The 27,564-nt window shown below is 41.5% G+C and overlaps 1 protein-coding gene across 1 annotated transcript; it reads left to right on the top strand.

Annotated features, from left to right (window-relative positions):
- Positions 1–954: 954 nt before the first annotated feature.
- HDAC1 (histone deacetylase 1) lies at positions 955–26,965 on the top strand. The gene is made up of 14 exons (XM_006924291.3): positions 955–1,104; positions 6,057–6,169; positions 15,177–15,294; positions 19,367–19,441; positions 20,773–20,911; positions 21,366–21,507; positions 22,603–22,695; positions 23,837–23,945; positions 24,025–24,165; positions 24,735–24,843; positions 24,938–25,068; positions 25,336–25,488; positions 26,019–26,067; positions 26,333–26,965. Exons 1-14 carry the CDS (start codon positions 1,056–1,058, stop codon positions 26,358–26,360), a joined length of 1,449 nt encoding a protein of 482 aa, XP_006924353.1. The 5' UTR covers positions 955–1,055; the 3' UTR covers positions 26,361–26,965.
- Positions 26,966–27,564: the final 599 nt, after the last annotated feature.

The following is a 27,564-nucleotide window of genomic DNA, read 5'->3' as shown; positions in this document are numbered from 1 at the left end:
CTGACAGTGTCTGGAGCCGATTTTGGTTGTCTCAACTAGGGTGTGAATAAGGCACCACTGGCATCTAATGAGTAGAGGCCAAGAATGCTGCTAAACATCCTACAGTGCACAGAATAGCCCCCTTACAATAATTAACCAGCCCAAAATGTCAATAGCTCCAATAGCTTGAGAAACTCTGCTCCAGATCAGGAAACAATTAGTATTTTCTGTCTAAAGGCACTCTTTAGTCCTCCTGGGCGACTACATCAGGAAGGTAGGTTTGTAAGGAACCTACACACCTGGGTTCTGCCATTTCGTTAGTGTCTCTGATGCACAGTAGGCATTCAAAATATGTGGACAATTGAAAATTAAATTTAATTACTAGTTGTGTGACTCTGAGCAAGACACAAAAGTCTCAACTTCAATATATTTATCTATAAAATAAGGATAAGAAGCCCTCCCCTAAAACTGTTGTGAGGAGTAACTGAGATAACTGAGATACATTTAGTAAAGAGCTTGCACAGTACCTGGTCTACAGCACTTTCATTTCCTTCATCAGTTTACTTCTCCCTCCTCCATACATGAGTTCTAACCCAAGTTCAGCCCTTTCATTAGCTGAATGACCTTGTGCAAGTCACTCCCCCTAACCCAACCCGCTTTGGCCTCAGAGGATTCTCTGTAAAATTGTACAAAGTTGGCCTCTGATCTCCAAGCACGATCCCAACACCGAAATGGGACTGTGAGGTTTACAGACTTTTCTTCCCGCGGGGACTAATGGTACGGTCCCGGGGCAGCTGCCCCCCACCCCCTTGTTGCGGACCTTGGTACAGGCCCAGGGGGCCCTGGGCTGCCTCTCCGGGCTGCCCTTGCCCCCTGCCGAGTTCCGGGCCATCCCCGCGCAAGCTGATTGGCTGGAGCGGTGCCCGGGCTGCGCGGCTATAGGTGAGCCCGGGAGGGGACGGGCGGAGCGGGCTGGAGGCCCGCCTCCTCCCCCCCTGGGTCGGACGCTGAGCGGAGCCGCGGGCGGGAGGCCGGACGGACCGACGGACGGACGGGAGGGACTGGAGGCGAGCAAAATGGCGCAGACTCAGGGCACCAGGAGGAAAGTCTGTTACTACTACGACGGTGAGCACTGTCCTCGCGGCGGGGGCGGGGCCTGGCCGGGCCGGATCCGGGAGCGGGAGGCTGAGGCGATCTGAGAGGGGAGGCTCGGAGAGACTGAGGCGTTGGGGAAAGGCTGAGAAGAGTACGAGGCTGAGAGAGGAGGCTGAGGGGAAGGGAGGTCGGGGCTGAGGGAGGAGGATCAGAGGATGGAAGTCGGGGTCAAGGGACGAGGCTATGAGGAATGAGGTCAGGGCTGAGGAAATAGGTAAAGACTGAGGGGAGAGGCTCAGAGGAAAGGAGATGGAGGCTGAGGGAGGAAGCTGAGAGAAGGAGGTCGGGCCTGAGGGAAGAGGCTCAGGAATGGAAAGGAGGTGGAGACTGAGGGAAGAGGCTGAGGCTGAGAGGGTCGCTCTGGAAAGCCTGAGATAATCTTGGTGGGGAATTCTGAAGAAGTATGATGGGCAGGGTTTGAGTGGGACTTTTAGATGGGAGGCTGAGTCTGAGGGGGGAGGCAGAATCCGATGGAGAAGGTTGCAAGAGTATATTTTTCTGCTGAGCATAGAAAGGTCTTTCCTTCATCCTTTTTGGGGCGAATCCTTCAGGAATCACCAACTAGTGGTCACCGCTGCTCTTCCTCCAGTGTCTGAGCAGGGCCTGCAGTTGCTGCTGGGAAATGGAGCCCCTGGGCTTGGAAAGAAAAGGATGCAAACTGTTAAAACAGACTTTTTCATGTAACAGAAGTTTGTCGAGACCTTATTTTGTACTAGGAAGCATTTAGGTGTTGGGGCCATGGGGATGATCAAGTCACATCCCATCTTCATTCAGTTCAGTTTGGAGGGGAAGATAGACAATGACAGATAATTGCTTTCCAATATCTTGCTGGGGTAAAGGGACACTCAGTGTTATAGGGCAGAGAAAAGGCACCCAGCCCAGTCTGAGGAGTCAGAGAAGGAGGTGCTATCTCAGTTAGGACCTGAAGAACAGGACTTATTAACCTGGCACAGAGAAGGCAAAGATAACAGCAAGTTTAGAGGTGAGAGAGGACAGCACCTTTGAAAAACAGCAGGTGTGTGTATAGTATGACTTAGGCATAGATTTGAGGGCAGAGTGTAGAAGGTAGACAGCAGGGGTGAGAGAAAGGTTGCAAGAGTCAGGAAAGTAATTGGGGACTAGATCATGAAGGGCTAGGCAAACTATCCTAAGGATGTTGGACTTTATACTGAGGGCACTTGTGAATCATTGAAATTTTATGCAGATTAGTGACATCAGGTTTATACCTTAGAACTATCGCTCTGGGACAGAAGTTAAATTTATGAATGTTGGGGTTAGGAAGAAGGCAAAGATCCCAAGTTTCTGGTTTGGGCAGTTTGATGCTGAGTGTTTTGAGGACATGATGTCAGTAAATAACTTTGTTTTGTTGTGTTGTGTTTTTTAAAGAAATACTTGTTGAAATGTCTGAGGGATATCTAAGTAGAGGTTGGCCATTCTGATCTGCAGTTTAAAAGACAGAAATGAGAGATTTTTGACAAGAACCTTTTCCTGTGCCAGGTTTGTAACTGAAGCTAGATTGCTGTAGATTGAAGAATAAGAGGATGGGTGAAGAGGAGACTGAACTCTTTTTAAGAAAGCTTGTCCAAGGCAGACAGAAAGGATTGTTGATAAAGTGGGGATACAGTGATTGAGCATATTCAGATTCTTGTGGAAAATAGCCAAGAGAAGAGGTTGAAAATACAGGAGAGAGGGACTAGTAGTAATGATGGAGGTTCCTGAGGAGACCAGGTGAAATGGACATCAGAACACAGGTAGGGACACTAGCCTTCAAGAGGAAGTTCCTTCTTGATGAGAGGGTAAGTGACAAGGAAAAATTCAAATGTAGGTAAGTTCAATGGGAGAATTAAGGGAGTTTTCAAGGTGAAAACAAAACTCCGACCTCTCTTCCCCTCATCCTTTTCTTACCCTTTTCCTGAGAGTGGGGGAGGGCAATTGATAGAGTAGAAATCTTGAAGTGAGATAGCTGTTAAATAGCTATTGTGAAAGAGGGAGCTAGGAAAATAAATTTGGAAGGATTGCTGGGCAGTGGTGAGGGCACATTGAGGCTGGATCCTATGACTTTGTAGCTGTATCAGTTTGCTGTTTTGTGATCTCTGTACTCTCAGTTTAAAAAGAGAAAAAGGGGAAAAACCCAGTCTTTAGAGAAGGGAGACTTCTTACTTTTTTAAGAAACTGAGTTTTGCAGATAGGTCACTACTAGCTTGGAGCTCAGATTTGGCTCTGCCACTGGGAGGCTTTGCTGTGTTGAGCAAGCCCACTTTACCTTTCCTGGCCTCAGGCCACTCTCCTATGAAACTAAAAAACTGTGAGAACAATGGGAAAAGCTTTTTAAAGTTTAAAAGTAGTATCTAAATAAAAAGGATTATTTCTTTTAAAGTCTCTTAGCACCTCAAAAACTGTTAAGGATGATGTCTCTGGACTCCACCCTCAGTTACTCCCTTAGACCTCTAGATAAGGTATCTCAGTTCCTCAAGTCTCTAAGTCTTGGCTGAATCTAGGCTTGATAGTCAACGGAGTTGCTAGGGATCAAGGCCAATGCCAGAGACATGGGTAAGCAGGAATCCAATTATATAAAATGATAATGGCCATGTGACTACTGACTGCCCCAAAACTGAATCTGCATCCGGATGTCTCAGCAAATTCTACCCAATCCCCGTGGTTGATTAGGTTGTCTGAGGGGCCCTGGGAACAACTTTTCTGCCTTCCTTTCTCACTATTGTATCTCGAAGTCTGTCTGAATGGGACTAGGGTCCCTATTGAATGCCACTACATGTTATATAGTCTGGCTTATGGTTCTGGCTGAGAGCACAGTCCCTTGCCCTCAGAGGTCTCACTAAGACCAAGAGAATAGGATAAAAAGACATTAGGTAAAAACTAAGGAAATCTGAATGAAGTATAGGCTTTTAGTTAATGATAATGTGTCAATATTGGTTCATTAGTTATAACAGATACTTCTTATTTTACTAATGCAAAATGTTAATAATAGGGGAAACTGGGTGTGGGTCTCTGAGAACTCTGTACTATCTTTGCAGTTTTTGTATAAATCTAAAACTGATCTTTAAAAAAAACTCTATGTAAAAAGAGAAGAAGAATAGATCCTAAATATCCAACTGTTTAGAGGTTTTCCATTATCCCAGGCTGTGTCTGTGGCAGAGAATTGGAGTGTGGCTTGGATGCTGTTGGTGGCATTCCCCACAGTGCATTGCTCCCTGGAATGAAGCCTCTTCCTGGTGTCACCACATCACAATACCTGAGAGTTTGGGACCTTTTTTTCACTGGTGCTCAAAGATCTGCCTCATCCTGATAGATTCATAAGGAGATATCTTTGGGTGTGCAGTTCATTAGATTTTGGAATATTGTCTCAGGAACTTTTTACCAAGTAGACTCACAGAGCCCTCTACATTAAGTGCAAACTGAAGTAGGTGCCTCGGAAACCCGTACAGCTTTTAGCGTAATGGATTGGAGTCAGGAGAGTTGACTTCCAGATCCCTCATTGTCTGTGAGATCTGGAGCAGGCACTTAACTTCTCTGAGTCTCAGTTCTCAATTCTCTGAATCTTTACTGCGCCTCTCTGATGTTACAGGTCATGTTCGCCCTTGTCTTGAAGGAGCATCTGGTCTAATATATATAAATAGATGTCAATAAATCAGATACAAAAAGAATTAAACGCTATATACAAATTACAGAGGAAAAGGCCATTTATTCTGATCAGGAATATGTTTGGAGCTTGAGCTGGGCATTGTAGTATGAGGATCATCAGGGAAGGAAGGATAGTCTAGGTCAAAGGAACAAAGGATATTTGGTGAAGGTGAATGCCCTGTTCAGGATGCTGATAATAATCTAGTGTGTTTATAGTAGAGATTGGCAAACTTTCTGTAAAGGGCCAGGTAGTAAATATTTTACCCTTTTGTGCCATTTTGGTTGGTCTCTGTGGCAAATATTTAACTACTCAACTTGCCATTATGATGTGAAAGCAGCTATATATAAACTAATGGGCATAGCTGTGTGCCAATAAAATTTTGTTTACAAAACAGGGAGAGGATTATTTTGGCCCAAGGGCCTGTAGTAGTAGTTTGCCCACTCCCAGTCTGAGGGAGGAGGGGGTGGGGAGTTGAAGGAAGTTAGAGTTGTCAGGGAGGATGGTGGTGATAGGTAGCTGGAGATGAAGCTGGAAAGGTAGATTAAGAAAGTCCTTGAGTGCCAGGTTACTGAAGTTGTTCTTTATTCTTCATCCTGTAGGGAATGGGGAGCCATTGAGGATTTTTGAGCAGGGGGTGATGTTATCAAAGTTGTATATTAGGGAAATAACTGGTGATAGTGTGGCAGATTGTTTGAATTGAAGACAAAGGGACCAATTAGAAGGCTAATGCTATGGTGAAGTAAGAGATAAGAGTTTAGTTTTCTTATCTATAAAATGGGGATAAAACTCCCTGTCTTAACTTTTTTACAGGGTTATTGTGAGGATCCAGTAAGAAAATGCATGTGGATATGCTTTGACACTGTAAACTATCACAATGTGCAAGAAGTGAACTGTGGCTTATAATACTAATAATTCTGAGTACTGATGGTTATTTTTCTGTTGTGGGAGTGAATTCCTTATAGATACAGTGAGTCACCTCACTGGTTGCTTTTCCCCAGTAGCTCTGGAATGAACCGGACACATTTTCTAGTAGTGCCTAAGGGTTCCAGGAAAAGAAACTGGGCTAGACTGACATCCATAAGTGCTGACCTCACCAGAGTTCCCTGCCTTTTTTTTTTTTTCTTTTTTTTCTTTTGAGTTACCCTTCCTGAAGGTAGTTGAGAATCTTAGAGACTAGAATGAACCAGAGAGTTTGTCCAGGAGTTTGTTGTAAAAATTACTGGGTTCTCCTAGGAGTGTGTGTCTAACTATATCACTGAAACTATCACTCTTTCTTCTTCAGGGGATGTTGGAAATTACTATTATGGACAAGGCCACCCAATGAAGCCTCACCGAATCCGCATGACTCACAATTTGCTACTTAACTATGGTCTCTACCGAAAAATGGAAATCTATGTGAGTTTCTGGGAGCTCTACCCCTTCGTAATCTCATCAGCTCTGGTTCCCCATTTGTCATTCATTATCTTATTTTCTTAACTAATTTATCAAACGTATTGAGTGGCTATTATATGGCAGATACCACTGTAAATGATAGGAGTACACACTAGTGCTAGAGATTGACATATACACAAATAAATTATACTACAGTATGTAAGTGCAACAATTTAAAAAATGTACAAGATGCAGAGATGAGGAGTGAAGGAGGAAAGGAGCCTTGGGATGTATCTAAGAGGTGATATTTGAGCAGAGTTTTAAAGATTGAATAGAATTTAGCCTGGAGTTCAGGAGGGGACTGTCATTCTAGGCCAAAGGAAGAACATATACAAAAAGGCAAAGAGGTAAGAACAATATGGTGTATTTGAGGAAAATATAAGTAATTCAATGTGCAGGTATTGCTGTATTGTGAAGTTCACAGGTGTGAGTGAGGGGAGCTGGAGCCAGAGTGGTCAGGAAGGATTGGATGTGCTATGCTAAACAACTCTGAGGGGCCAGGGTCAAAAAAGTCCAATGCCTGAAAAAAATGATCATGACTGTGTTAAACTAGTGCCAAGTCTCTAGTTACTAGAGAGTATAGACTGTCTAACCTTCTTGACTCAGCTCCTGCTGACCTTTGACCCATCTTCCAGTTTTAAAGAGAAGTTAGAAATCCAGATTATTATATAAAATTCTTCAGGTTTAAAATATTGGCCCAAATTTGTTTATTTATTTTTTTAAACCTGTATAAACAAAAATCCATCAGTACATCTGTGGACCAAATTTGGTCCAGATGTTCCTAGTTTGTTCTTTTGGAGGCAGTGAAGAATAAGTGAAGGATTTTAAAAGAAAGAGAGATAGGCATGGGCATGTATTTTAGAAGCATGGAGGCCAGTTAGGAGACTGTTGCAAGGCTCTTCATGAGAAGATAAAGAGGATCTGGGGGTCCATGTTGTGTTATGGTTAGAGCATCAGAGTCTGTTGTTAAAGTCTGTACCAACAGCTTAAGTAACCTAGCAACAACAGTATCCTTCCTCACCATTCCAGAGACTGAAAAGAGATGAGTCTTTCTTCCCAGATGGCCATGTCATGTCTCTAGAGCCCATGGTGACAGCTGGGGAAGCAAGAGGGAAAGTAGACTGAGAAGCAGACAGACCTTCGGACCAGAGAGGTTTTTCGAGTATAAAAGATAGCTGGGAATGAAAAACATAAAAGGTAGCAAGGTTTTCAGAGACTCTAGAGAACAGGCCAGCATTTAAAGAGGATACCCGAATGTGCAATAGTAAGCACTAAGACCTTCCAGACAGTCTCTTGCACATGTTCACCATGCTAATCTGGCCCCAGTTTTCCTTCTCTCCTGCCTCTACCCCCTCAGCGCTCCAAGGCAGCCGGATCACATTCTGCCTCTTTCCACCCCGTCCTGACTAGGAGGATTATTTACTCTGCCCAGTCATATCTTACTCATCTTTAGGAGTCACCTTAAGCCCTATTTCTTTCTTTCATTCAACATGTTTTTAATGAATGCTTGTCATACTTCAGGGACTGTATTAATCTCCATAAGAGATATTGAGATATGAAAAAAATGTATTTTATCTTCAAATGAGAGGAAAAATAAACGTTTATTGATGATTGCTAGGTGCTGGGCCAGGGCTACCTGTTATTTCATGTAATCCTTATAACAACCCTAGTTTATAGATGAGAAAGCAAGCTCAGAGAGGATAGTTAAGATGCCCAAAGTCACATAGCTAATAACAGACGAGCTAAGACTCACCCATATCTCTTTGATTCCAGAGTTTATCTGTTCATCTGTCCTTTTTTTCCTTCATAAACAATCTCTTAAGAAGTCTAGAAATAGATGGTCTCAGGATTTTTTTGGCTGTCATCAGGGACCCATGCTTATTCTGTCCTGCTCAGCCATCCTTAGCTTATGTGATTTTATCCTCATGTTTTTTGCCTTGAAGTTATATGCTGGCTGTCTCAACTCCAGGTGTCATGTCTGGAGTGTCATTCTGTTCATACAACAGAATCCAACGAGGAAGAGAACAGGGGCAAAATGGATCACTCTCCACTGTCCCCACCCACACTCCCCTTTTTATTAAAGAGGAAAACCCTTTCCAGAAATTTCTCAATAAATTTCCTATTAAATCTCATTGAGTCATTTGCCATTCTTAGACCATTCATAGCAATTGGCTTGACTAATCACATTTGATTGCTGGGGCTGGGTGCATTAATACCCAACCAAATTGCGATCTATTACCAAGAAAGACAGGAGAGAATGGCTCTTTGGGAAGCAACCAACAGTGGTGATCATAGTAAATAATAATACCTTATTAGAAACGATGTCATGTGTGATACTGTTGTAAACTTTTAAAATAAAACCCTAGAATAACCTGAAATCTCTAGGCCTTGTTCTCTTTAATGTGATCTTTTTTCTTCTCTGGCCCTACCTTTTCACTGAGTATGAATCTTTGATTCTGTTCCCCCAACAATGTTTCTCTGCATTCATCCCTTCTATCCTCTCCTTTCTCTAGGCCGAGATCCTAGCATGCCTTGCCCAAAGCACAGATAGCCATTTTAGTGTCTGTTCTGTCTCTTGAGAGTCAGTCCTAAAAGACACTCCTTAAACTTCTTATAGAAATTGCCATATTATTTCTGTCTCTATACCTGAAGGAGACATGAAAAAGGTCTTTTTCACACAATTCACCCTCTTCTGTCTCTTCCCCAGTTCTGTATCCACACATCTAATTAATTTCTCCCAGAATTTACATCCCCGCTTTTCATCCAGGCACCTTCCTATTTATATAATTGAAAATCCTGCTCTCTTCTTTGCCTTGGATGCTAATTTTGTGTATTCTCAGGCTTCTTATTCATCGCCTTCTGTTCTTTTGTTCTTTTTTTAAAAAATGTTTTTATAAAATATTGAGATATGAAAGAATTTTTATAAAATATATGTAAGGTATAAAGAATCACACTGTGATTAATACCACCTCATTTAAGAAAAGGAACATTTTCATGGCTGCTAGAGCCCCGGTATGCCCTTCCCTGACCCTGTCTTCTTCCCAAGATTTTACCTCTTATCTATATTTGGGGTTTATTATTTCCTTACCTTTTTTCTAATGTGACTAATTTATTAGTAATAAAAAGGTTTTTAGGCATTCAAATAAGAGAATCATAGAATGATTTGTTGCTTATGAGAATCAAAAATTTTAAGACTTTTTTTAAAATACGGGCTAGAGTTCCAATGGAACTTCAGTTAATCAGAATGCAGTAACTTATTCTTGGTGATTTAAAAAATCTGTTGAGTTTAAGTTCTTGTTGAAAACTCTTAAAGAATATGTGGTTAATTCTTTCTTGCCTGGCATACCTGTAAATAATTTCTTAGAGTAGCAGTGATACAAATCATGGACTGTGACATAAATTGGATATATATGAATCCTAAGCATAATTTTCTTATAGGGGATATAAGACAAAAAAGGGCGGTAATTATCAGATAATTGAGAGTTCCCATTCTCAGAAAAAAGCCCCTCAACATTGAATTTTATATCTAAAGGAAAAAAATTCACTGTCCCTTTTCTTGCTTTTCTTTATAATTTTACAAGTGTTTATTCTTAAACAATACAGTTTTTAATTTAATTTTAAATGTTTGAATGTTCCATAAATGGAGCCATACAGTATTTATTATGACTTGCCTTTTTTTGTTCAACATGTTCCTGAGAGTAATACATATTGGTGCATGTAGCTGTATTTATTTTTCACTGTATTTCATTGAAAGAATAAACTACAATTTGTCTATTTGTCTATTTTATTATTGGTGGGCATTTGGTTGTTTCTAGTTTAGGGCTATTATAAATACTGCTGTCGTGAACATTCTTAAACATGTTTCTTGGTGCACATATGCTAGTTTCACTAGGGGATAGATATACTAGGAATAGAATTGCTGGGTCAAGACGTGTGTACATAGTTACCATTATTAGATAATGCCAAAATGGTTTCCAGTTGCCAGCAATATAGAGAAATTGCAGTTGCCCCAAGTCCCTGTCATCACTTGATTTTGTCATATTTAATTTTTTTTTGCTAGTTTAGGTAGTGAAATGATATCTTGCTATTGTTTTAATTTATATTTTCTTAGTTATCAGTGAGGTTGAGGATCTTTTTGTATGATTACTGGCCATTCATGTTTCCCTGTTAAAGTTCTTAGTCAAGCTTTTTGCCCATTTTTCTATTTGATCGTATGGTTCATTATTTTGTTTTTGTTTTAATTGGACCTCAGATACACAGAATAGGGTTAATCATTATCCTTGGCTCATAAGCATCAAAAGAACGTCCATGTTTGGCCTTCTTTTTTAAAAATTGACTTTATTGTTTATTTATTAATTTATTTACTTAAATATTTTAATAATGCAGTGAATATACATATTCGTACTACCCAATTACTCTTCTAAATTTTGTGTTTATCTTGCTTTTTAAAAAATTTGGTAATCATATATATATGTGCCTAAACAATATATAGTATTTATTTAGTTGTTTTTTAATTTCTTTAAAAAGGTATCATATTACGTGTAGTCTTCCAGGACTTGCTTTTATCATACAGTATTATATTACCACCCTGTTGTATATAGCTATAATTCTTTCATTTTTCTCTGCTGAATATTTTATCATGTTAGTATGTTACAGTTTATTCATTCTCCCATGTTCTTAATTTATATCTAGTTTTTTAATGTTAGGAACAGTGCTACTGGGAATATTTTTGTATGTGTCCCTTAGTGCATAAATGCCAAAGTTTCTTTTGGCTGTTTCTCTAGTTGTGGAATTGCTGGACTGTAGGGTATGTGAATATTAAATGCCAAGTTGCTTTTCAATGCGGTTGAATGAATTTATACTCCCTCTGGCAATGTATAAGAAATACCTTTATTCACATCCTCTCCCACACTTGGAATTAGACTTTAAATTTTGCCAGTCAGATGGGTATAAAACAGTATGTAATTGTGGTTTTGATTTGCATTTCACTAATGATCAGTGAAGCTGAGCATCTCTTCATATGTTTATTAGCCATTTGTATGTCCTCTGCTGTGAGATGTCTTAATTTCTTTTGCCCATTTTTCTCTTGGGTTGTTTGACTTTTTTTTTCCCTTACCAATTTGTAGCAGTTCTTTATATACTCTGGAACAGTAGCCCCCCCTTATATGTGGGGGATACTATATCTAGAATTGGTTCTTTAATAAGATTTGAAGTAGGAATCTACTGAAATTTTTCCTCCGTATTGTCGCAGCTGATTTATTGAAAAGTCTGTTGTTTGCCCACTGATTTAAGTGCCACCTCTTCTATATAAGAAATGTTCATATTTATTCATTCATTGCACAAATACTTATTAAGGACCTACATTGTACCAGGCAGTATGTAGGGGTCTGTTTCTGGCCTCTGTATTCTGTTGACTTGTTCTGTTTATTGACCCATATGCCAGTACCACAGTCTTTTTAGTAAGTCTTGATATCTAGTAGCACAAGTCCTCCCACATTGCTGTTCTTGTAAAAGGAAAGTGATTTGCCATTTGCCCCGTGTACTTCCATATCAATTTTAGAATTAACTAATTAAGTGCTGTAAATGAATTTCATTGAATCTGTACATCATCTTAGGGGAGAATTGGTATTTCCAGACTATAAAGTCTTTGAATTCATGAACATGGTATGTCTCCATTTATTTAGGTCTTTTTAAAGGTCTCATATACAGGCTTCTTTTAGCTTCTTTATTGTGAAATATAACACATGTACAGAAAAGTACATAAAACAAATGTGCAGTTTAACAAATTGATATAAAGTAAACATACATGTACACACCAACTGATGCCTTGCCAGGTGCTATAGGGACTTGTGATCTGGGCTGCAGATTGGGTGGGGTTGTGGGTTGGGGCTGGGCATAGAAGCTGGGTGGTAGGTAGGGCAGGCCCCTCCCTCATCAAATAAAATTTTAAACAAAACAAAACAAAAAACTTAAAGAAATAGAACCTTGTCAGGACCTCAGAAACCTACGTCGTCCCTTCCTGATCACAGCTTCTTCTCTTTCCTCAGATACAACCAGAATCCTGACTCTTCTATTAATTGCTTTCTTGCTCTTCATCATAATTTAACTACCTAAATATGCATCCCTAAACAATACAGTTAATTTTGCAAAACTAATATAAATGGAATTATATAATACACATTATTTGTGTGTAGCTGTAGCTTGTTCAGTTGCTGTGTAATATTTTATTATAGAGTATACTATAATTTATTCATTCTACTGTTGATGGGCAGTTGAGATTTTGGCTATCAATATAAAGTTTTATATTTTCTCCATAAATTTCTTTCCCAGTTCATGTTTTAAATGCTATCATAAATTATATCTTTTAAAATTTTTTATTTTTTAATTGTTTACTGGTATGTAAAAATGCAATGCAGTTTTTTATTTAAACATATCCAAAGTCTTTGTAGATCTGATTCTGCTGTTTGTTGTTTCTATGGGCTCTCATGTCTGGTGCATTGTTTCCTTTTGTGTCTTGTGATTTTTGACTGTGAGGTCATATTTCTTGGAACTTTGGCCTGGGATAAAGATGGGTTCTTAGAGTATGATTTGCTTTTACTTTGTAAAAAAGACAGCTTTAGAGATGGTCTTTGTCCTTCAGAGATTTGGGATAGGGATAAATTTAAAATTGTATGAAGAGCATGATCATAGATAACTGTGATAGGAAGCTCTATAGGTTTTGTTGAGGAAGAGCTATTTGTCTGTAGTATAATATTTGCAAATAGGACAAGTAGGGGTTAAATTAAAAAAGAACCTTGCAAAGTTTCTTGATTACCATATCAGAGTTTAGAATCTTTTCTTTTGTAATTAGGGAATCTTTTTTTTTTTTTTTTAAGGCGAGGCAACCCTTGGTTGACTTCACAGATTGCAAGGATCTTGTCAGTTTACAATCCCTTATTTTATATTTTTTACACCTACATCACCTGGTCTTCCTAGGTGGTCTCTAATCCAAAAACTAACCAGGCCTGACCCTGCTTAGCTTCCGAGATCAGACGGGATTGGGCTTGTTCCGAGTGGCATGGCTGTAGACCAAGGAGTCATTGAATGTTTTAGAGCAGGGCATTGACTTTTTAAGATTTTTGTGACATTATTACGAAGATGAATTGGAAGAGGATAAGGCTGGATATAAATGGGACCAATTAGGAAGCCAAAAATAATCTAAGTAAGAATTAATTTGTACTGCAACAGATGTTTACTAAGCACCTGCTAAGTGGCAGGCACCGGGCTTAGTTGCTTAGTTGCTTAGAATAAAGACCTGCTCCTGGCCTCCCATAGTGGACCAGGTTCTGCACAGTTTGAATGTGATGATGGGAAAGTAAGGGTTCTCAGAGGAGCACTTCAGAAAGTTACTTAGCTGAGACTCTGTAGGGTCAAGGACAGCATTCTGGGGGAATTAAGTTTTCAGTTGCAACTTAAAGGTTGAGTAGAGGGAGTGAAGAAGACAGTAATCTAGGCCTTAGCATGTATTCTAAAGATGAGAGAAAATTCCCTTGGAAAATTGCAAGTGAATTGTGCTTGGCAGAATAGTATAATCAATGCATGAGATAAATTCAGCCCCTCAAATGTTTGTTTAGTCCAAAAAGTACTTTTAAGAACTTTATGTTAGCCAACAAAATAAAATTTAACCCAAAAGACTCTGACACTTGGTTTCAAATTCCTAAACGGCAGTAATCAACTAGGTTGGCCATTGGCTCACCCATTTTGTTTATTTTAAGCACCAAGCTAGCTAAACTGCCTGGCCCTTTTAAGTACTTTGAATTTGGTGTTCCCTGAGCTACAGCATAAAATATTTAAAGGGATTCTAGACAGGTAAGCAGGGACCAGATTATTTTGGTTTCCCAAACTAGGTTAAAGAGTTCAAACTTGTTCTTTTGAGTAATGAAGCCTCTGACACGTTTTTAGAAGGGAGTGACATTCATTTTGAATTTCAGACAGATTACTTTGGCTGTAGGATTTGAGAATAGATTAACAATTGTTAAGATTGAGGCTGGGTTACCAATTAGGAGATTGTTGCCACAATCCAAGCCAAAAATATGGTGGCTTGGGGATAGGAGTAAACGGATTTGGCAGATATATTGATGGTAGTTTCAAGAGAAGTTGAATGTAGTAGATGAGGAAAGAGGAATTAACAGTGATACTTAGGCTTCTGCCTTGTGCAAGTAGGTGAATCATGGTTAGAATAGGAAATTTAGGAAAGGGTCATATGAGATAGCATATAAAGTGCTTGAAACAGTGTCTGGTACAGAGTAAACACTCAATGTTAGCTGTATATTGAAAATGCTTTATAAACTGTATAAGTATTGGTAATTAGAAAAGAAGAGAGTCATCTTCAAAGAAGACTTACCTTGAAAGGGATGAGAGGAAGAGAAGATAATTTTTAAAAAGAGGGAAGAAGGAATCAGAATGTTGGGGTAACCAGGAAATTACCATGTCAAGTTTTAATGAGGAGGATGCGATGATGATTTATAAAGGGTTTTCTATTTCAATTATTAGTCACCCCTTTTTCTTGAACTTTTGGAGGCCTTTGGCCTATAATTATATATTGTTATCTTTAATTTTAGAAAAGGTAATGATTTGTAAAGTGCTTTACAATTTACAAAGAGATTTAACAACCTCTTTCTGTTCTCACAGCTACCCTGTGAGGTAGATGTTGTCCATATTTAATAAATGAGGAAATTGAGGCCCAATAGATACTTGCCTAAGCATCAGAGCTTGAGTTGTAGTCTAGGTCTTCTGATACTGAATCTCCTTTGATAATGTTATTTGCCAATTAGATTGTAAGTTTCTTGAGGCTTAAATCTAATTAGTAATTTCTTTTTTGTCTTTTACAGCACCTAGCTCAATGTTGGGCGGATATAAGTGTTCAAACTAGACTGAGTGAAGACTGGCAGTAGTCAAGAATAACCTGCCCTTTCTCCCCTCTGCCCTCTAGCGCCCTCACAAAGCCAATGCTGAGGAGATGACCAAGTACCACAGTGATGACTACATTAAATTCTTGCGCTCCATCCGCCCAGATAACATGTCTGAGTACAGCAAGCAAATGCAGAGATGTGAGTCCATTCTGTTCCCTCCTTCCTCTTAAGCCCCCAGTTGGATCTCCCTTTCAGTCGGAGAGGCCCACCCTGCTTTCCTTTGTACCTCCCATTCAACTGACATCTGATTTCTCTTGCCTCCCAAGGGTGCCACAGTGCTTCTTTGTAATCCAATCTGGTTTTCCTTGTTTTCTGACTATAAGAAATAGATTAAATTTGTCCAGTTAGGCTCGGAACATTTTGCCAAGAAAACCGTAGTTATTATAATGGAAAAAGCACTAACCTGGGAAGGGAGAGACAGGAGTTATAGGTCCAGCTCTGACTTTTAATTGACTGGGTAAGTCACTTCCCCTCAGATTTTTCTTTTGTAAAATGGACTGAATGTCATCCCATACAACTGTAACTACTTTCAGTTTGTGAGCGTTAATTGAATATTTAGCACCCGCTTAGGACAGACTCTAGATGATGTAATCTTTGGGTTGAGGTGATTTTACCCTGCCTCCTGAGACTTGAAACTCAAAACAGGCCCCATCTCAGAAGCAACACTCAGTTTGTAGGAATTGTGGGGATTATTTTAGTTTGTAGGAATATGTGGAGGAAAAATATGTTCAAATTTGGGAAGAACTGTTACACCTAACTTCTCCCTTGTGTTATTATAGAAATTTTCTCTTAGTACCTTACATCTTGTACAATAAAACAGTGTAACAGTGTTGTCCAGAAGAAGTTTTGATTCACTTTTGACAGGTTATTTTGAAATATCAGGAATTCTCTGGCACTTGTTTGTTGCTGCTGCCACAAGGTAGTCTGATTTCCAAGGCAGAAAGTTATTTGTTACAATAATTTTGCCGGTGATGATGACAACCATGAAGACCTTCTTTGAAGCATTAAGCTTCACAACTCCAGGAGTTTCTGCCCCCTCTAAGTGAAGTATTTGCTCTCTGAATTAGCAGAGTCTTATTTCCTTCCAAGGCGAAACAAATTCATTCTTTTGCTCTAGATGGCTATAGGGGTTTCCATTACCTATTTAGGCCAGCAGTCAGGCTGCACTGTCAGCAGAGACGGCTCTCATTAGAGAAGCAGCTTGGTGTTGAGGCAAGAAAATAAGCTTTGATGTCTTGGTTTGAATCCCTTAGCTCTGCCATTTAGTTATGAGTTCTTAAGTGAGTCTCCTAGCCTCTCTGAGCTTTGCTTTCCCTTCTTTATAAAGAAGACAATAGTGCCTATCATAGTGGAGGTTGGAGGGATAAGTGAGATAATGTATTAAAACAGCGACTTTCAGTGAATCGTAGTAGCTTTTGCTAGTATGACTTATGACTTTCGTTATTTTCAAACCTGTCAAAGCAGACAAAATATTAGACTCTCAGGAGTGTACACATTCAGCTCTGACTCCCAGTTTGCTCCAGTTTTCCCGAAATCAACATTCTAAATTTGTACATTCAGAAATTAGGTCTGGGATTTTCTTTTATTGAAGATGGGGAGTAGGAAGGACTCTCTAAGGACTCAAGGAACCTTATTGACTCAATTCATAGGGTTGTAGAGATGTCACTGAGTACAGTGCTTTATAACCAGGGAAGTCTACAGAGACAACAGGGATGTAAGAACTGAGCTCTTTTTAAATATTTACCAATGCCTAACCTAGGAAATTATATCTGTAATACCTGCACTAAGACCAAAAAAGTCAGGTTTCCTTGCTCTTAGCTGGAATGTAATAAATGCTTTGTGGTCACTTTGATACTTTTGAGAAACTTGATCAGAAGTTAAAATGGGAACATGAATAAATGCAGGGGGGTTTTTTTGTTTGTTTTGCTTTTGGCAGATAGTCTATGATTCATGAGGCTTATGGTGGAAACATAGTAAAAGGGATTTATGATGGCAAAATTTAGAGATTCTTGTTCATTTTATAGATGTATAAACTGAGGCCCAGGGAAGTGAAATGCTTTTCTTAGAGTCATACAGCAAAGTGTTGGTAAAATGGTGAATGAAATTCTAGTCTAATTCTGGAATATTTTTAAATATGTTGCATATAAAATATTTCAGACACACAAAAGAAGTATAAAAAATAATATCATGAACATCCATGTACCCACTACCAGCCTAAAAAAGAAAACATTGCCAATACAATTGAAGGCCCCCTGGGCACCTCTCATTTATTACATACCCTTTCTCTCCTACTTCCCTCTCCACCTCATTACCACCACCACCAAGGTATAAATAAGCATTATCCTGAAGTCAGTGTTCAAGCCCATGTACTCTTTCTGCAGTATGCCTTTTATTGCCCCTCTACCTACCTCCTCTCCTCCATCTCCCACTGAGTTTTTCTCACCTCAGTCTAAAGCCAGCCTAAGAATGAAAAAATATTTATAGTAGGAAGAGGGAAAACCCACAGATAAGTAAGTCCTTCCTAGCCTCACAGATTAGTCCAAGTGAGGGTCTGCTCTCCTATTTTCCCCCCTTTCATCCCTAATCACATAGCTTGTTGAGTTGGGAACAATGGTCATTTGAGTCCTGAAGGAAAATATTTTTTCCTTGTGTCTAAAACACCCATTTTCTCCCATGGAGGCTTCACATCCCGAATGAGAATACAACAAAACTTTGGAATCTCAGGCAGGCCAAACCCATTGGAGGAGGAAGCGGTGTGAGACGATCAGTCGCCAATGGATAAATAGCCTGGTCCCAGGGACCAAAGTTCTTATTGACATAGCCTCCCAGTGTTTACTGGGGAAGCTGAGGAGGTTGCCACCCACTGTGTACCCCTTTATGCAGGCTATACTTTCTCAGAGCACTTGTCTTGGCAGGGCACCAGATCAGGGCACCCTCCTAATTTAGGATAGCGCCAGAGTTGGTAACTCCTGTGATTATTGCAGACCTCGAACTTCAGCTGAGTCTCAGGAGGTTTCCACAATCCAAGCTGAGTTTTCCTACTGTCCTCATCTTAGAGCTCCTCCTCCTTACTCTAATTTGGGAACCACTGTTGATAACAGTTGGTGCAGTGGGAAGGCTGGGAATACAACAAAACTTCGAGAGTGAGGCTTTAGTTCTACCCCTGTCTCTGACTTCCTGGCTATCATTGACGTCTCAGCAGTTTCCTTTTCTGTGAGAGGAGACTTAGAGCCATAAGGTTCCTCTCTAGCTCTGTGAGCCTACAACCTTCAAGTGTGCTTCCCTTCCTGTCTTTTTCATTTCATTTGCATTATGGTTTGCACGTGTTTTATCATTATGTGTTAGTTTGTACCTTTACGCCGTTAGGCTAGAAATAACTTTATTCCAGTTGTTATTTGTAAGTATAGCAGAAAGAGCACTGGTATGGGAGTTAAGACACCTGGATTCTGATTCTGATTTTGCCACTGCCTGGTTGTATAACCTTGGGCAAGTAACTTCTCTGTATTTGTTCCTCTGCAGTGAAGTTGATATTTGTCTTGTCCAGCTCATGGGGTTGTTAGGAGAATCAAACAAGAATGTGTATGTAAAATTACTGGAAAAGGCTAAAGTATATTTTCATAGGCTTTTAGGACAGACAGACCAATACTTGACTACTGCCTCTGCCATTTACTAGCAGTTCACCTCTCTCATTCTGTTTCCCCATTTATAAAATAGGACCAAATTCTACCTCAAAAGGTTGTGTGAGGATAAATCACATCGGGTATTGAAAGCATTTAGCACAGTGTCCGGCACATTGTTAAGCATTCAGTGGATGATAGTTATATAGGTCTCTGTTCTTAACTTCCTCATTGGTCAGCCAGAGTGAGGTCCAGGAACAAACTCAGGCTGGAAGAAGTAACTAAATTTTTCTCCCTCAAGGAGTGAATCAACATTTTCTAAGTACTTACTTGCTAAATGCTTCCCTGTATAAAATTTCTGTTAATCTTTTCAACAATGAAGTAAGATGGATATTATTATCACTTGTTATAGATAGCGAGTCAAAGCTCAAAGAAGTTAAATGACTTGACCCAGTTACACAGCCAGTAAATAGTAGAGCCTGGACTAGAACCCAAGCTTTCTGAATCCAAATTGTATCTTTTTTCTATCAGCTCATGAATATATAAACAAAAACTAAATTGTGGAAACTAATCTTTCTCTTATGTCTTTCAAGTCAATGTTGGTGAGGACTGTCCGGTATTTGATGGCCTGTTTGAATTCTGTCAGTTATCTACTGGTGGCTCTGTGGGTAAGGAACATACTTCCCCTCCTTGAGGTCTGTGCTTGGTTGTACTAGTGAGGTCTACACTTTAGGCCACTATGCCAACAGGGCTGATCTGTGACCATATGAAATGGTACTTGGTTTATGCCTTAAGTCTTTAAAATGTCCTGATGGTTCAGTCCCAGCCCAGGCTCAATCTCTGACATGGTACTGACAGGTATTCTTGACTGCCCTCTCCTATCAAGACATCTGATATACAGGAATTCCCTGCAGGCCTCATGGGGTTGTTGAGATTCTGTACATAAAAGCAGTTCCTGAACTGCATAGTGCTATAAAACTGGGAAGAGTCATTAACTGTCTTACAAAAGAGCATGGTAATTATCTTTAGAGGTCAGAAATACATTCCACATATTACCCACTTCCATTAGCAACTTCTAGATTACCTCTAGGATTACTGTAAACTCTTTCTTAACAAATATTTATTAAATTGCCTATAATCACACAGTCTATGGTTAACCACTGTTACCATTTTGGTATTTGTACATCCATTCTTTTTTCTGTGTGTATGTATTGAGACATGACATATATACATCTATATTTTATATATATATAGTTATGTTGTCTGCATTTTTTTTTAAATCTTTAAAATTTATCTTTAGTAGACTATAGAATGATTTTTAGTAGCTACATGATTATTCCATGTTATGGACCTACTTCAGTTGATATAGTCGGTCCCCTCTTGTTGGATTATTTGGATTGTTCCATGTTTTTATTGCTATTAAAGTTACACTTTAACAAATGCACAATGCACAAATAACAAATGCCACAAATGCACTTGCACACTTGAGTGTGTATTTCTCTCTCACTTCTTGGAGATATTTATACTTTGAGCCTCTGCCACCTTTGGTATCTTCAAAATTTTTTGACTATGAGCCATAGTAAAAAATACATTTATACTTGCAGTCCAGGTTTTATATGTGCATAAGTGGTGCACATACACACATACATCCTCTCATTCTGAAGCCAGTTTCACAGAAGAGGGCAGTTACCTTTACTGTTATTCTGATATTTTTATTCTAGTCTTATTTCATTCAAAAAATATATAGTGGTCATGACTCACAAAACCAATTTTAAGGCATACTAAGGGGTTACCACCTTCAGTTTGGAAAACGGTTTTTTAAGAGTAACTATTATCATCTATATTTCCTTTTGGAACAGGGTGAGAAGGAGAGGACTGGCTTGTGAACTGTATAATATAGCTGTTGAATAAGCAGGTCCTACCTCTCACTAGGTTCCCTGGGCTTCTTAGGGGAAGGGTGTCTTGGTAACAGGCTTATGTTCTCTCTTTCCACACCCAGCAAGTGCTGTGAAGCTTAATAAGCAGCAGACGGACATCGCTGTGAATTGGGCTGGGGGCCTGCACCATGCAAAGAAGTCCGAGGCATCTGGCTTCTGTTATGTCAATGATATCGTCTTGGCCATCCTGGAACTGCTAAAGTATGCCTGCCTCGCCTTGTCTCTTGGAGGAGCTTCTTAGGCCAGGTTCCCACTTACCTTTCCCCCTGGGCTTGCCTCCCTAGTTTGCTTTTCCTAGCGGTGTACTGGCTAGGATATGTTCGATGAGTGTCTCTGGCCATCCTCTCCTTGACGGGGTCTTATTTAATCTGAGCCCATGGCAAGATCAGGGGCCGGTGCTGCTCAGATCGTGCCTCTAGAGTGTCCTTGTGTGGCTGGAGCTGACCCTGGCTGTAGAGTAGGAAGATTGGACTTGGCTTGGTCAGGCCTCTGGAGATACCCTGCTGCTCTTCCACCTTCCTTCAGCCAGTTTCCATGTCTCTGGTACTTAGAGATACCTGAGGGAGGCAACCACCCTGGTAAGCTGGGACCTAGCGCCCTTGGCGCATCCCACTCCCAAAGAGTCCCCAGACCCCTGATCCCCTTCTGATCCTAGGTATCACCAGAGGGTGCTGTATATTGACATTGATATTCACCACGGCGATGGCGTGGAAGAGGCCTTCTATACCACAGACCGGGTCATGACTGTGTCCTTTCATAAATATGGAGAGTACTTCCCAGGAACTGGGGACCTACGGGTGAGAACTCCCTTCAGGGGCCAACCAGCTCACCCTCAGCTACCAGCTCTAACTCTCCTATCTTATGTCACCAAAAACCACTTCCTGCCTCTTCTGCCATTTAGAACACCATATCTCAGACTAGGACACCTGCCATAGTCTCCTTTCCTCTCTTACTGTGAAAGAAGGGAACGATGGGAAATAAAAAGTTGGGAAGGATAAGGGTCTCCTGACTTACTGTATTTCCCTCCTGACCACAATTGAATTGCATTGCACTCTTTAGATACCCTATATGGCTTGAATTTTAGGCTAGAAATACCAGGTTCTCTCACATGGGCTAGGAATTGGGAATTATGGAACATCTCGGGGGTTCTTAACATTTTTAGGTCACTTACTTTTTGACCAACTGACTGAAAGCTATGGACTCTCTCCTCAGGAAAGTACATGAAATTTGCATCTGATACGTTAATAGACACCTCCCCTTAATGAAGTCCATTCGTGGACCTCTAGGAATCCTTGGAAGCTAATTCATTGAACTGTTCTAACTGCTATTAGCAGGAATATAGTAAAACCAGCCACTTTGTCATGCCAGTAATCCTTAGGTGACAAAGTGGCACTAATTCAGTTACTTGGTATGACAATTAGAATAACTGAGCATTTACAGTTTTGAAGAACTCTTCCTCACTCTTTGCTTCCCCTCCATACCTCCCTAGAGAGGAGAGGGTTGGGGGCAGAAGAGTGTGCAGTAAAGCTCTCTGGAGAGGAAAGGGCTGTGTAGGTGAGTGTTCTGTGACCCAGCTACCAGCCAGCCCTAACCCAATCTAAAGATAGAGGTCTTGTGCTATGGGGTAGAATATTTAACCTCTGGCCCCATAAACAGTTCTCAGTCTGGGTGTAGCCTCAGTGGCGTGTCAGGAGATGTGAGCTAGACCTGCCAGTGAGGCAAACGATACTAACCAAGATATCCCTACTCTGCCCCTGTTCTACTTTACGGGCTCAGCTAGCTTGTCTCTCTTAGAACCACTGCCTCTTTCTTTATTTAGCCTTCCAGCCCCCATCCTTGAACTTCCTCCTAACTTCATTTTTCAATTGTACTTTAATGTCCCTCTTGATTAGGATATTGGAGCTGGCAAAGGCAAGTATTATGCTGTTAACTACCCGCTCCGAGATGGGATTGATGACGAGTCCTACGAGGCCATTTTCAAGCCGGTAAGTGCTCTATTCACCACCTGGGTTACAAATGGGATTAGTTTAAGGGAGGGAGTAGCAAAGCACCCCCAGCATATCTCAGGATATCTCATATCAGCATATCTCAGTTCGGGAAACGAAATTTCATCCAAATATTTGTTGGTGCATTCTGTGGTCAGGCCCTCTGTCGTTTACAAGAATAAGACATGATCTATGCCCTTGAAAACCTCACAGTCTACAGTGTGGGAAGCAGGCACATACCCAACAGTGTGGTCAGTACTGTTTTTTAGGGATGAGCAGAGGAGTGGAGAGTCAAACTGCTGCCTGGGCTGGGAAGAGGGTAGTCAGAGATGATTTCACAGAGGTAGTGACATTTTGAGCTAGACTTTGAAAAAATGAGTTACCCATGTGAAAGAGATGGGGGCTGGATGGGAGGGGTGGTATTCGGCAGAGGGAACAGCACCAGCAGAAGCACAGAGGTGCCAATTTGTAGCTGTATGTAGGCCATTATGATGTGTGGGAGGAGTGTTGAAGGATGTGGGAAATGTATGTTCGGGTCAGTATTTCAAAGGGAGCCTTGAATGTCACACTGAGGAGTTAAATCTTCACCTGTAAGCAACAGGGAGCCATTAATAGTAACATAAGATCAGGTAGTCATTCAGCAAACAGGAAATGCCTACTGTTATGTCTTGTAGTAAGAGTGACAGAGAAGCCTGAGTTATGGTCTTTGTCCTCAGTAATGTTAGATTCTAGTTGTGAGAATGAGATATACAAAAGTGAAGTGCTTCCTCACAATATCAGGTGCAAAGTTTGTAGGCCCAGATGAGTAGAGCAGATGTAACTTAGGGTCAAAAAGACTTCCAGAGGAAGTAGCACTGGAGCTTGGGCAGTAAAAGAACAGAAAGACTCAGTGAGTTGATAAGGAGGCCATTCTAGGTTCAGTATTAGTAGAGCTAGGAGGCTCTTCAATCCTTTCAGATTGAAAAACAAATCCAAAGTCAGGAACGAAGAACCCCAGGCTGATACACCCTGTTCTCTATCACCTAGCATGTGGGAGAGTGGGTGATAAGATACAGAAGGAAGTGCTGCACCCACTCTCTTCAGCCCCAAACCTCCCATAGCTTTTCTTGAGGCTGGCAGTGACCAGGATATATCCTTTTAGGTCATATCCAAAGTAATGGAGATGTTCCAGCCCAGTGCAGTCGTCTTACAGTGTGGCTCTGACTCCCTATCTGGGGATCGGTTAGGTTGCTTCAATCTGACCATCAAAGGTGAGATCAGGTAGCATAGGGCTGGGTGGGTAGGGTCTTGGGTGCTTCTTTAACCCAGCACCACCTTCTCCCACCAAAGGGCATGCCAAGTGTGTGGAATTTGTGAAGAGCTTTAACCTGCCTATGCTGATGCTGGGAGGAGGTGGCTACACCATTCGTAATGTTGCCCGGTGCTGGACTTATGAAACAGCTGTAGCCCTGGACACAGAGATCCCTAATGGTAATACCTCCAGGGCCAGGTTGGGTTGGATAGAGCTGGAGCTCATGTGTCCTCGGGTTCACAATCCCTTTCCCACTGGCCATATGACCACTTCTGATACTAGCCATTGATTCTCCTGTCTATTCTCTTGATTGTCAGACCATGGCCATTAGTTTTTCCTGAGTCTTTTTTGACCCTGTCCCCTCTTCCTCCTGCTTTTAGTCTGGACAGAATTATCAGTGGTTATCTATAGCTTTGGAATTTCTACTCTATAGGGTAACTGGGATAGTGAGTGAGGAAGTGTTCCCAATGAGCATTGCCTAAATTTTTCTAAACCAGGGGCTTGGGCCTTCTCATAGTGAAATAGATAGATACACCTCCCCCCACCGCCCACTGGTATGGACGCTGGCATTAAATGGCATTAAAAAGATTAACATCCTATAGGCACCCATCTCACCCTATCTTGGATCCATCCTTTGTTTGGTAGTTGGGCTAACAGGTCTAGATAAACCTACAAATACTTTTCTCACAGTCCCATGGTTTGGCCAGGTTGACTCTCTGTTGACTCTCATATCTCCTTCCCCAATTAGAGCTTCCATACAACGACTACTTCGAATACTTTGGACCAGATTTCAAACTTCACATCAGCCCTTCTAATATGACTAACCAAAACACGAATGAGTACTTGGAGAAGATCAAGTGAGTATATCTCCAGAAACCCCTCGATTGAACATTCCAGGCTCTGGTTTGTCCCTAACTAGAGCCCAGCCACCCTCTCTACCATTGGCCATAGACAGCGACTATTTGAGAACCTGAGAATGCTGCCCCACGCACCTGGGGTTCAAATGCAGGCGATTCCTGAGGATGCCATTCCAGAGGAGAGTGGTGATGAAGATGAAGAAGACCCTGACAAACGCATCTCGAGTAAGACCCAGACCCAGGGGCCTGTACTTCCCACTCAGTAGGCAGCTCTGACTTCCCTCCACTGTTCTTGGTTCCACATTCCCCCCATACTACCCATCTGTTGAAAAACCTAAGTTCCAAGTTCCAGTGCTTGTAGGAAGCATGAATTCCCTTTCCCGCTTCTATTGGTCTCCTTCCCTTGGTGTGTCTTGGACACGCAGGGAAGCACTGGGCACAGACTTAGAGATCAAGAGTCTCCTGCCCTCGATATTTTTCATTGCTTCCTAGTCTGTTCTTCTGACAAACGAATTGCCTGTGAGGAAGAGTTCTCTGACTCTGATGAGGAAGGAGAAGGTGGTCGTAAGAACTCTTCCAACTTCAAAAAAGCGAAGAGAGTCAAAACAGAGGATGAAAAAGAGAAAGAGCCAGAAGAGAAGAAAGGTAGGTTTGGGTTAGGCCAGGACTTGGGTCTTGAGTCCCAGGCTCTGGAGGATGGTGAATCTATGTAGGGCACTGGGAGGAGGAACTGACAGCTTTCCTTTGGGGCTCTTCCTCAGCTCCTTGGGCCTTTCAGTGGCTCCCAGAAGTGGCAGGGCTCACAAAAGAATGAAACTCTATTCATCATCTCTCCGCTGACTGATTGAGCCTTGCCAGGCTCCAGGCCAGGGGCATGCCTGGGCGCTCTGTGGTCAGGAGCATGGCTCTCACATACCACCCAAGCCCTTTTCCTGGCACTTCACCCGTTTCCCAGGGGGCTGCCTCCGCCCACCAGGTTCAGGCTATAGCAGGCCGTGAAACCGGTCCGACTTGTTTGTTCTCAACAGGGCTCACTGGGTGTACCTGGGATGGGCTTTTCTCTTTTGTATGTCCAGTGAGCTGTAGTGTGGGGAAGGGGTTCCTGGGTAAGTGAAGACCCCATGGGTCTTTCCAGAGGGGCTGTTCTTGGCCATTCCTGCACTTTTGTGTTCTAGAAATCACAGAAGAAGAGAAAACCAAGGAAGACAAGCAAGAAGCCAAAGGGTGAGAAAGGATCTTGTCAGCAATCTCCCTGGCATTGGTGCACCAGCCCCTTTGTCCCACCACACTGAGGGAAAGCACAGGGACAGCTGGTCCAGCTTACAAAGGCCTCTTTCAGGGACCAGTCTGTCCATCTCTGCCGTTCTAGGCAGAGCTAGAAAGCCCCAGCCCTCAGCTGTCACCTAGGGTCCTGTGGAAATCATACTACACTTTTGCCTCGAGGCCCTAGGGGTGGGTTATCTCATACCAGTCTCTGCTCTCTCCACAGGGTCAAGGAGGAGGTCAAGTTGGCCTGAGCAGACCTCTCCAGTTCTGGCTTCTTGCCAAGTCCCCCACCTTTCTCCTGCAACACCTCAGATTTTATATTTTCTATTTCTGTGTATTTATATAAAAAAATATATTAAATATAAATATCCCCAGGGACTAAACAGGAACCAGGGCCACACATGTGTGCCCAGGACACACATGCTGGGTGAGCTCTTCTAATAGCTGCCTTGCCACCTAGTCTTCCCTAATTCTTAATTTCGAACCATAAAGGGTACTGAGTCTGGGTAAAAGGCATTATCTTAAGCAGCCATAGGACAAAATCTTGAAATGACAAATGCTTGCTTAGTAGCTTTGGAAAGGTACCCTTATTGAGCATTCTAGAAGGGGTGGCTGGGTCTTCAAGGACCTGGTTCTTTTCAGGTTCCTTAAGGTGACATCAGCCATCTTTAGATTGGTTCTGTTCTCATACTTTCCCACTGGCCCCAAGTAAGCCAAGAAACACACTGCCTGCCCTCTCCTCCCCCACCCCCCGCCCCGTTCTGCAGGTGGAGATGGGTAGTTTCCTTTTTGAGATACTATTTTCATTTTTGTGAAAATCTTTGTAATAAAATGGTACATTTCTATGCCCTCCTGAGCTTGTCTCTTAGCAGTATCCCTGGGTTGATTGACTCCACTTCTCTGCCCTTCTGGGTCCATGAGGATCTGGGCAACCCCCCAACAACAAAAGAACCCCACAGGATTAAGATTAACCAGTCTTCTCACCCTTCCCCCATAAGACCACTCATTTAAAGGCATCATTAAAGGGACAACATTTATTCCTTTTCCAAATGTTACAGTAAAACCAGGTGGAAGAGAATGGTTTTAGCAGTTAGGAAAAAAGTACAAATCTGGGGTTTGGCCATTAAAAGTTATTTACAACAATGGGAGGGGGAAAAAAAACCAAGTTGTTTCACATTACAGACCTCCCCCCCACCCCAAAGCCTAATACTTGCTTACCAAGTCAAAAAAAGAGGACACAGTTGATTCACAAGTTGGAGGTTTGAACTTGAGTAAGACATTTATAAAAACCTAGACAGGGGAATGGTCCTCCCCCAGCCCAGGTGCCACTAGGCACAGCACAAGAGACTAAAAATTCAACAGAGGGAAGGCTGGACACTCAGGATTTGAAGTATAGGCACCCCACATCTGGCTCAGAGATTTGGGGAGTAAACAAAACCTACTTGGAAAAGAATT

Source organism: Pteropus alecto, unplaced genomic scaffold (genome assembly GCF_000325575.1).
Source record: "Pteropus alecto unplaced genomic scaffold, ASM32557v1 scaffold39, whole genome shotgun sequence".
NCBI classification, from domain to species: Eukaryota; Metazoa; Chordata; class Mammalia; order Chiroptera; family Pteropodidae; genus Pteropus; species Pteropus alecto.
This window is presented reverse-complemented; position numbering and strand designations above follow the sequence as displayed.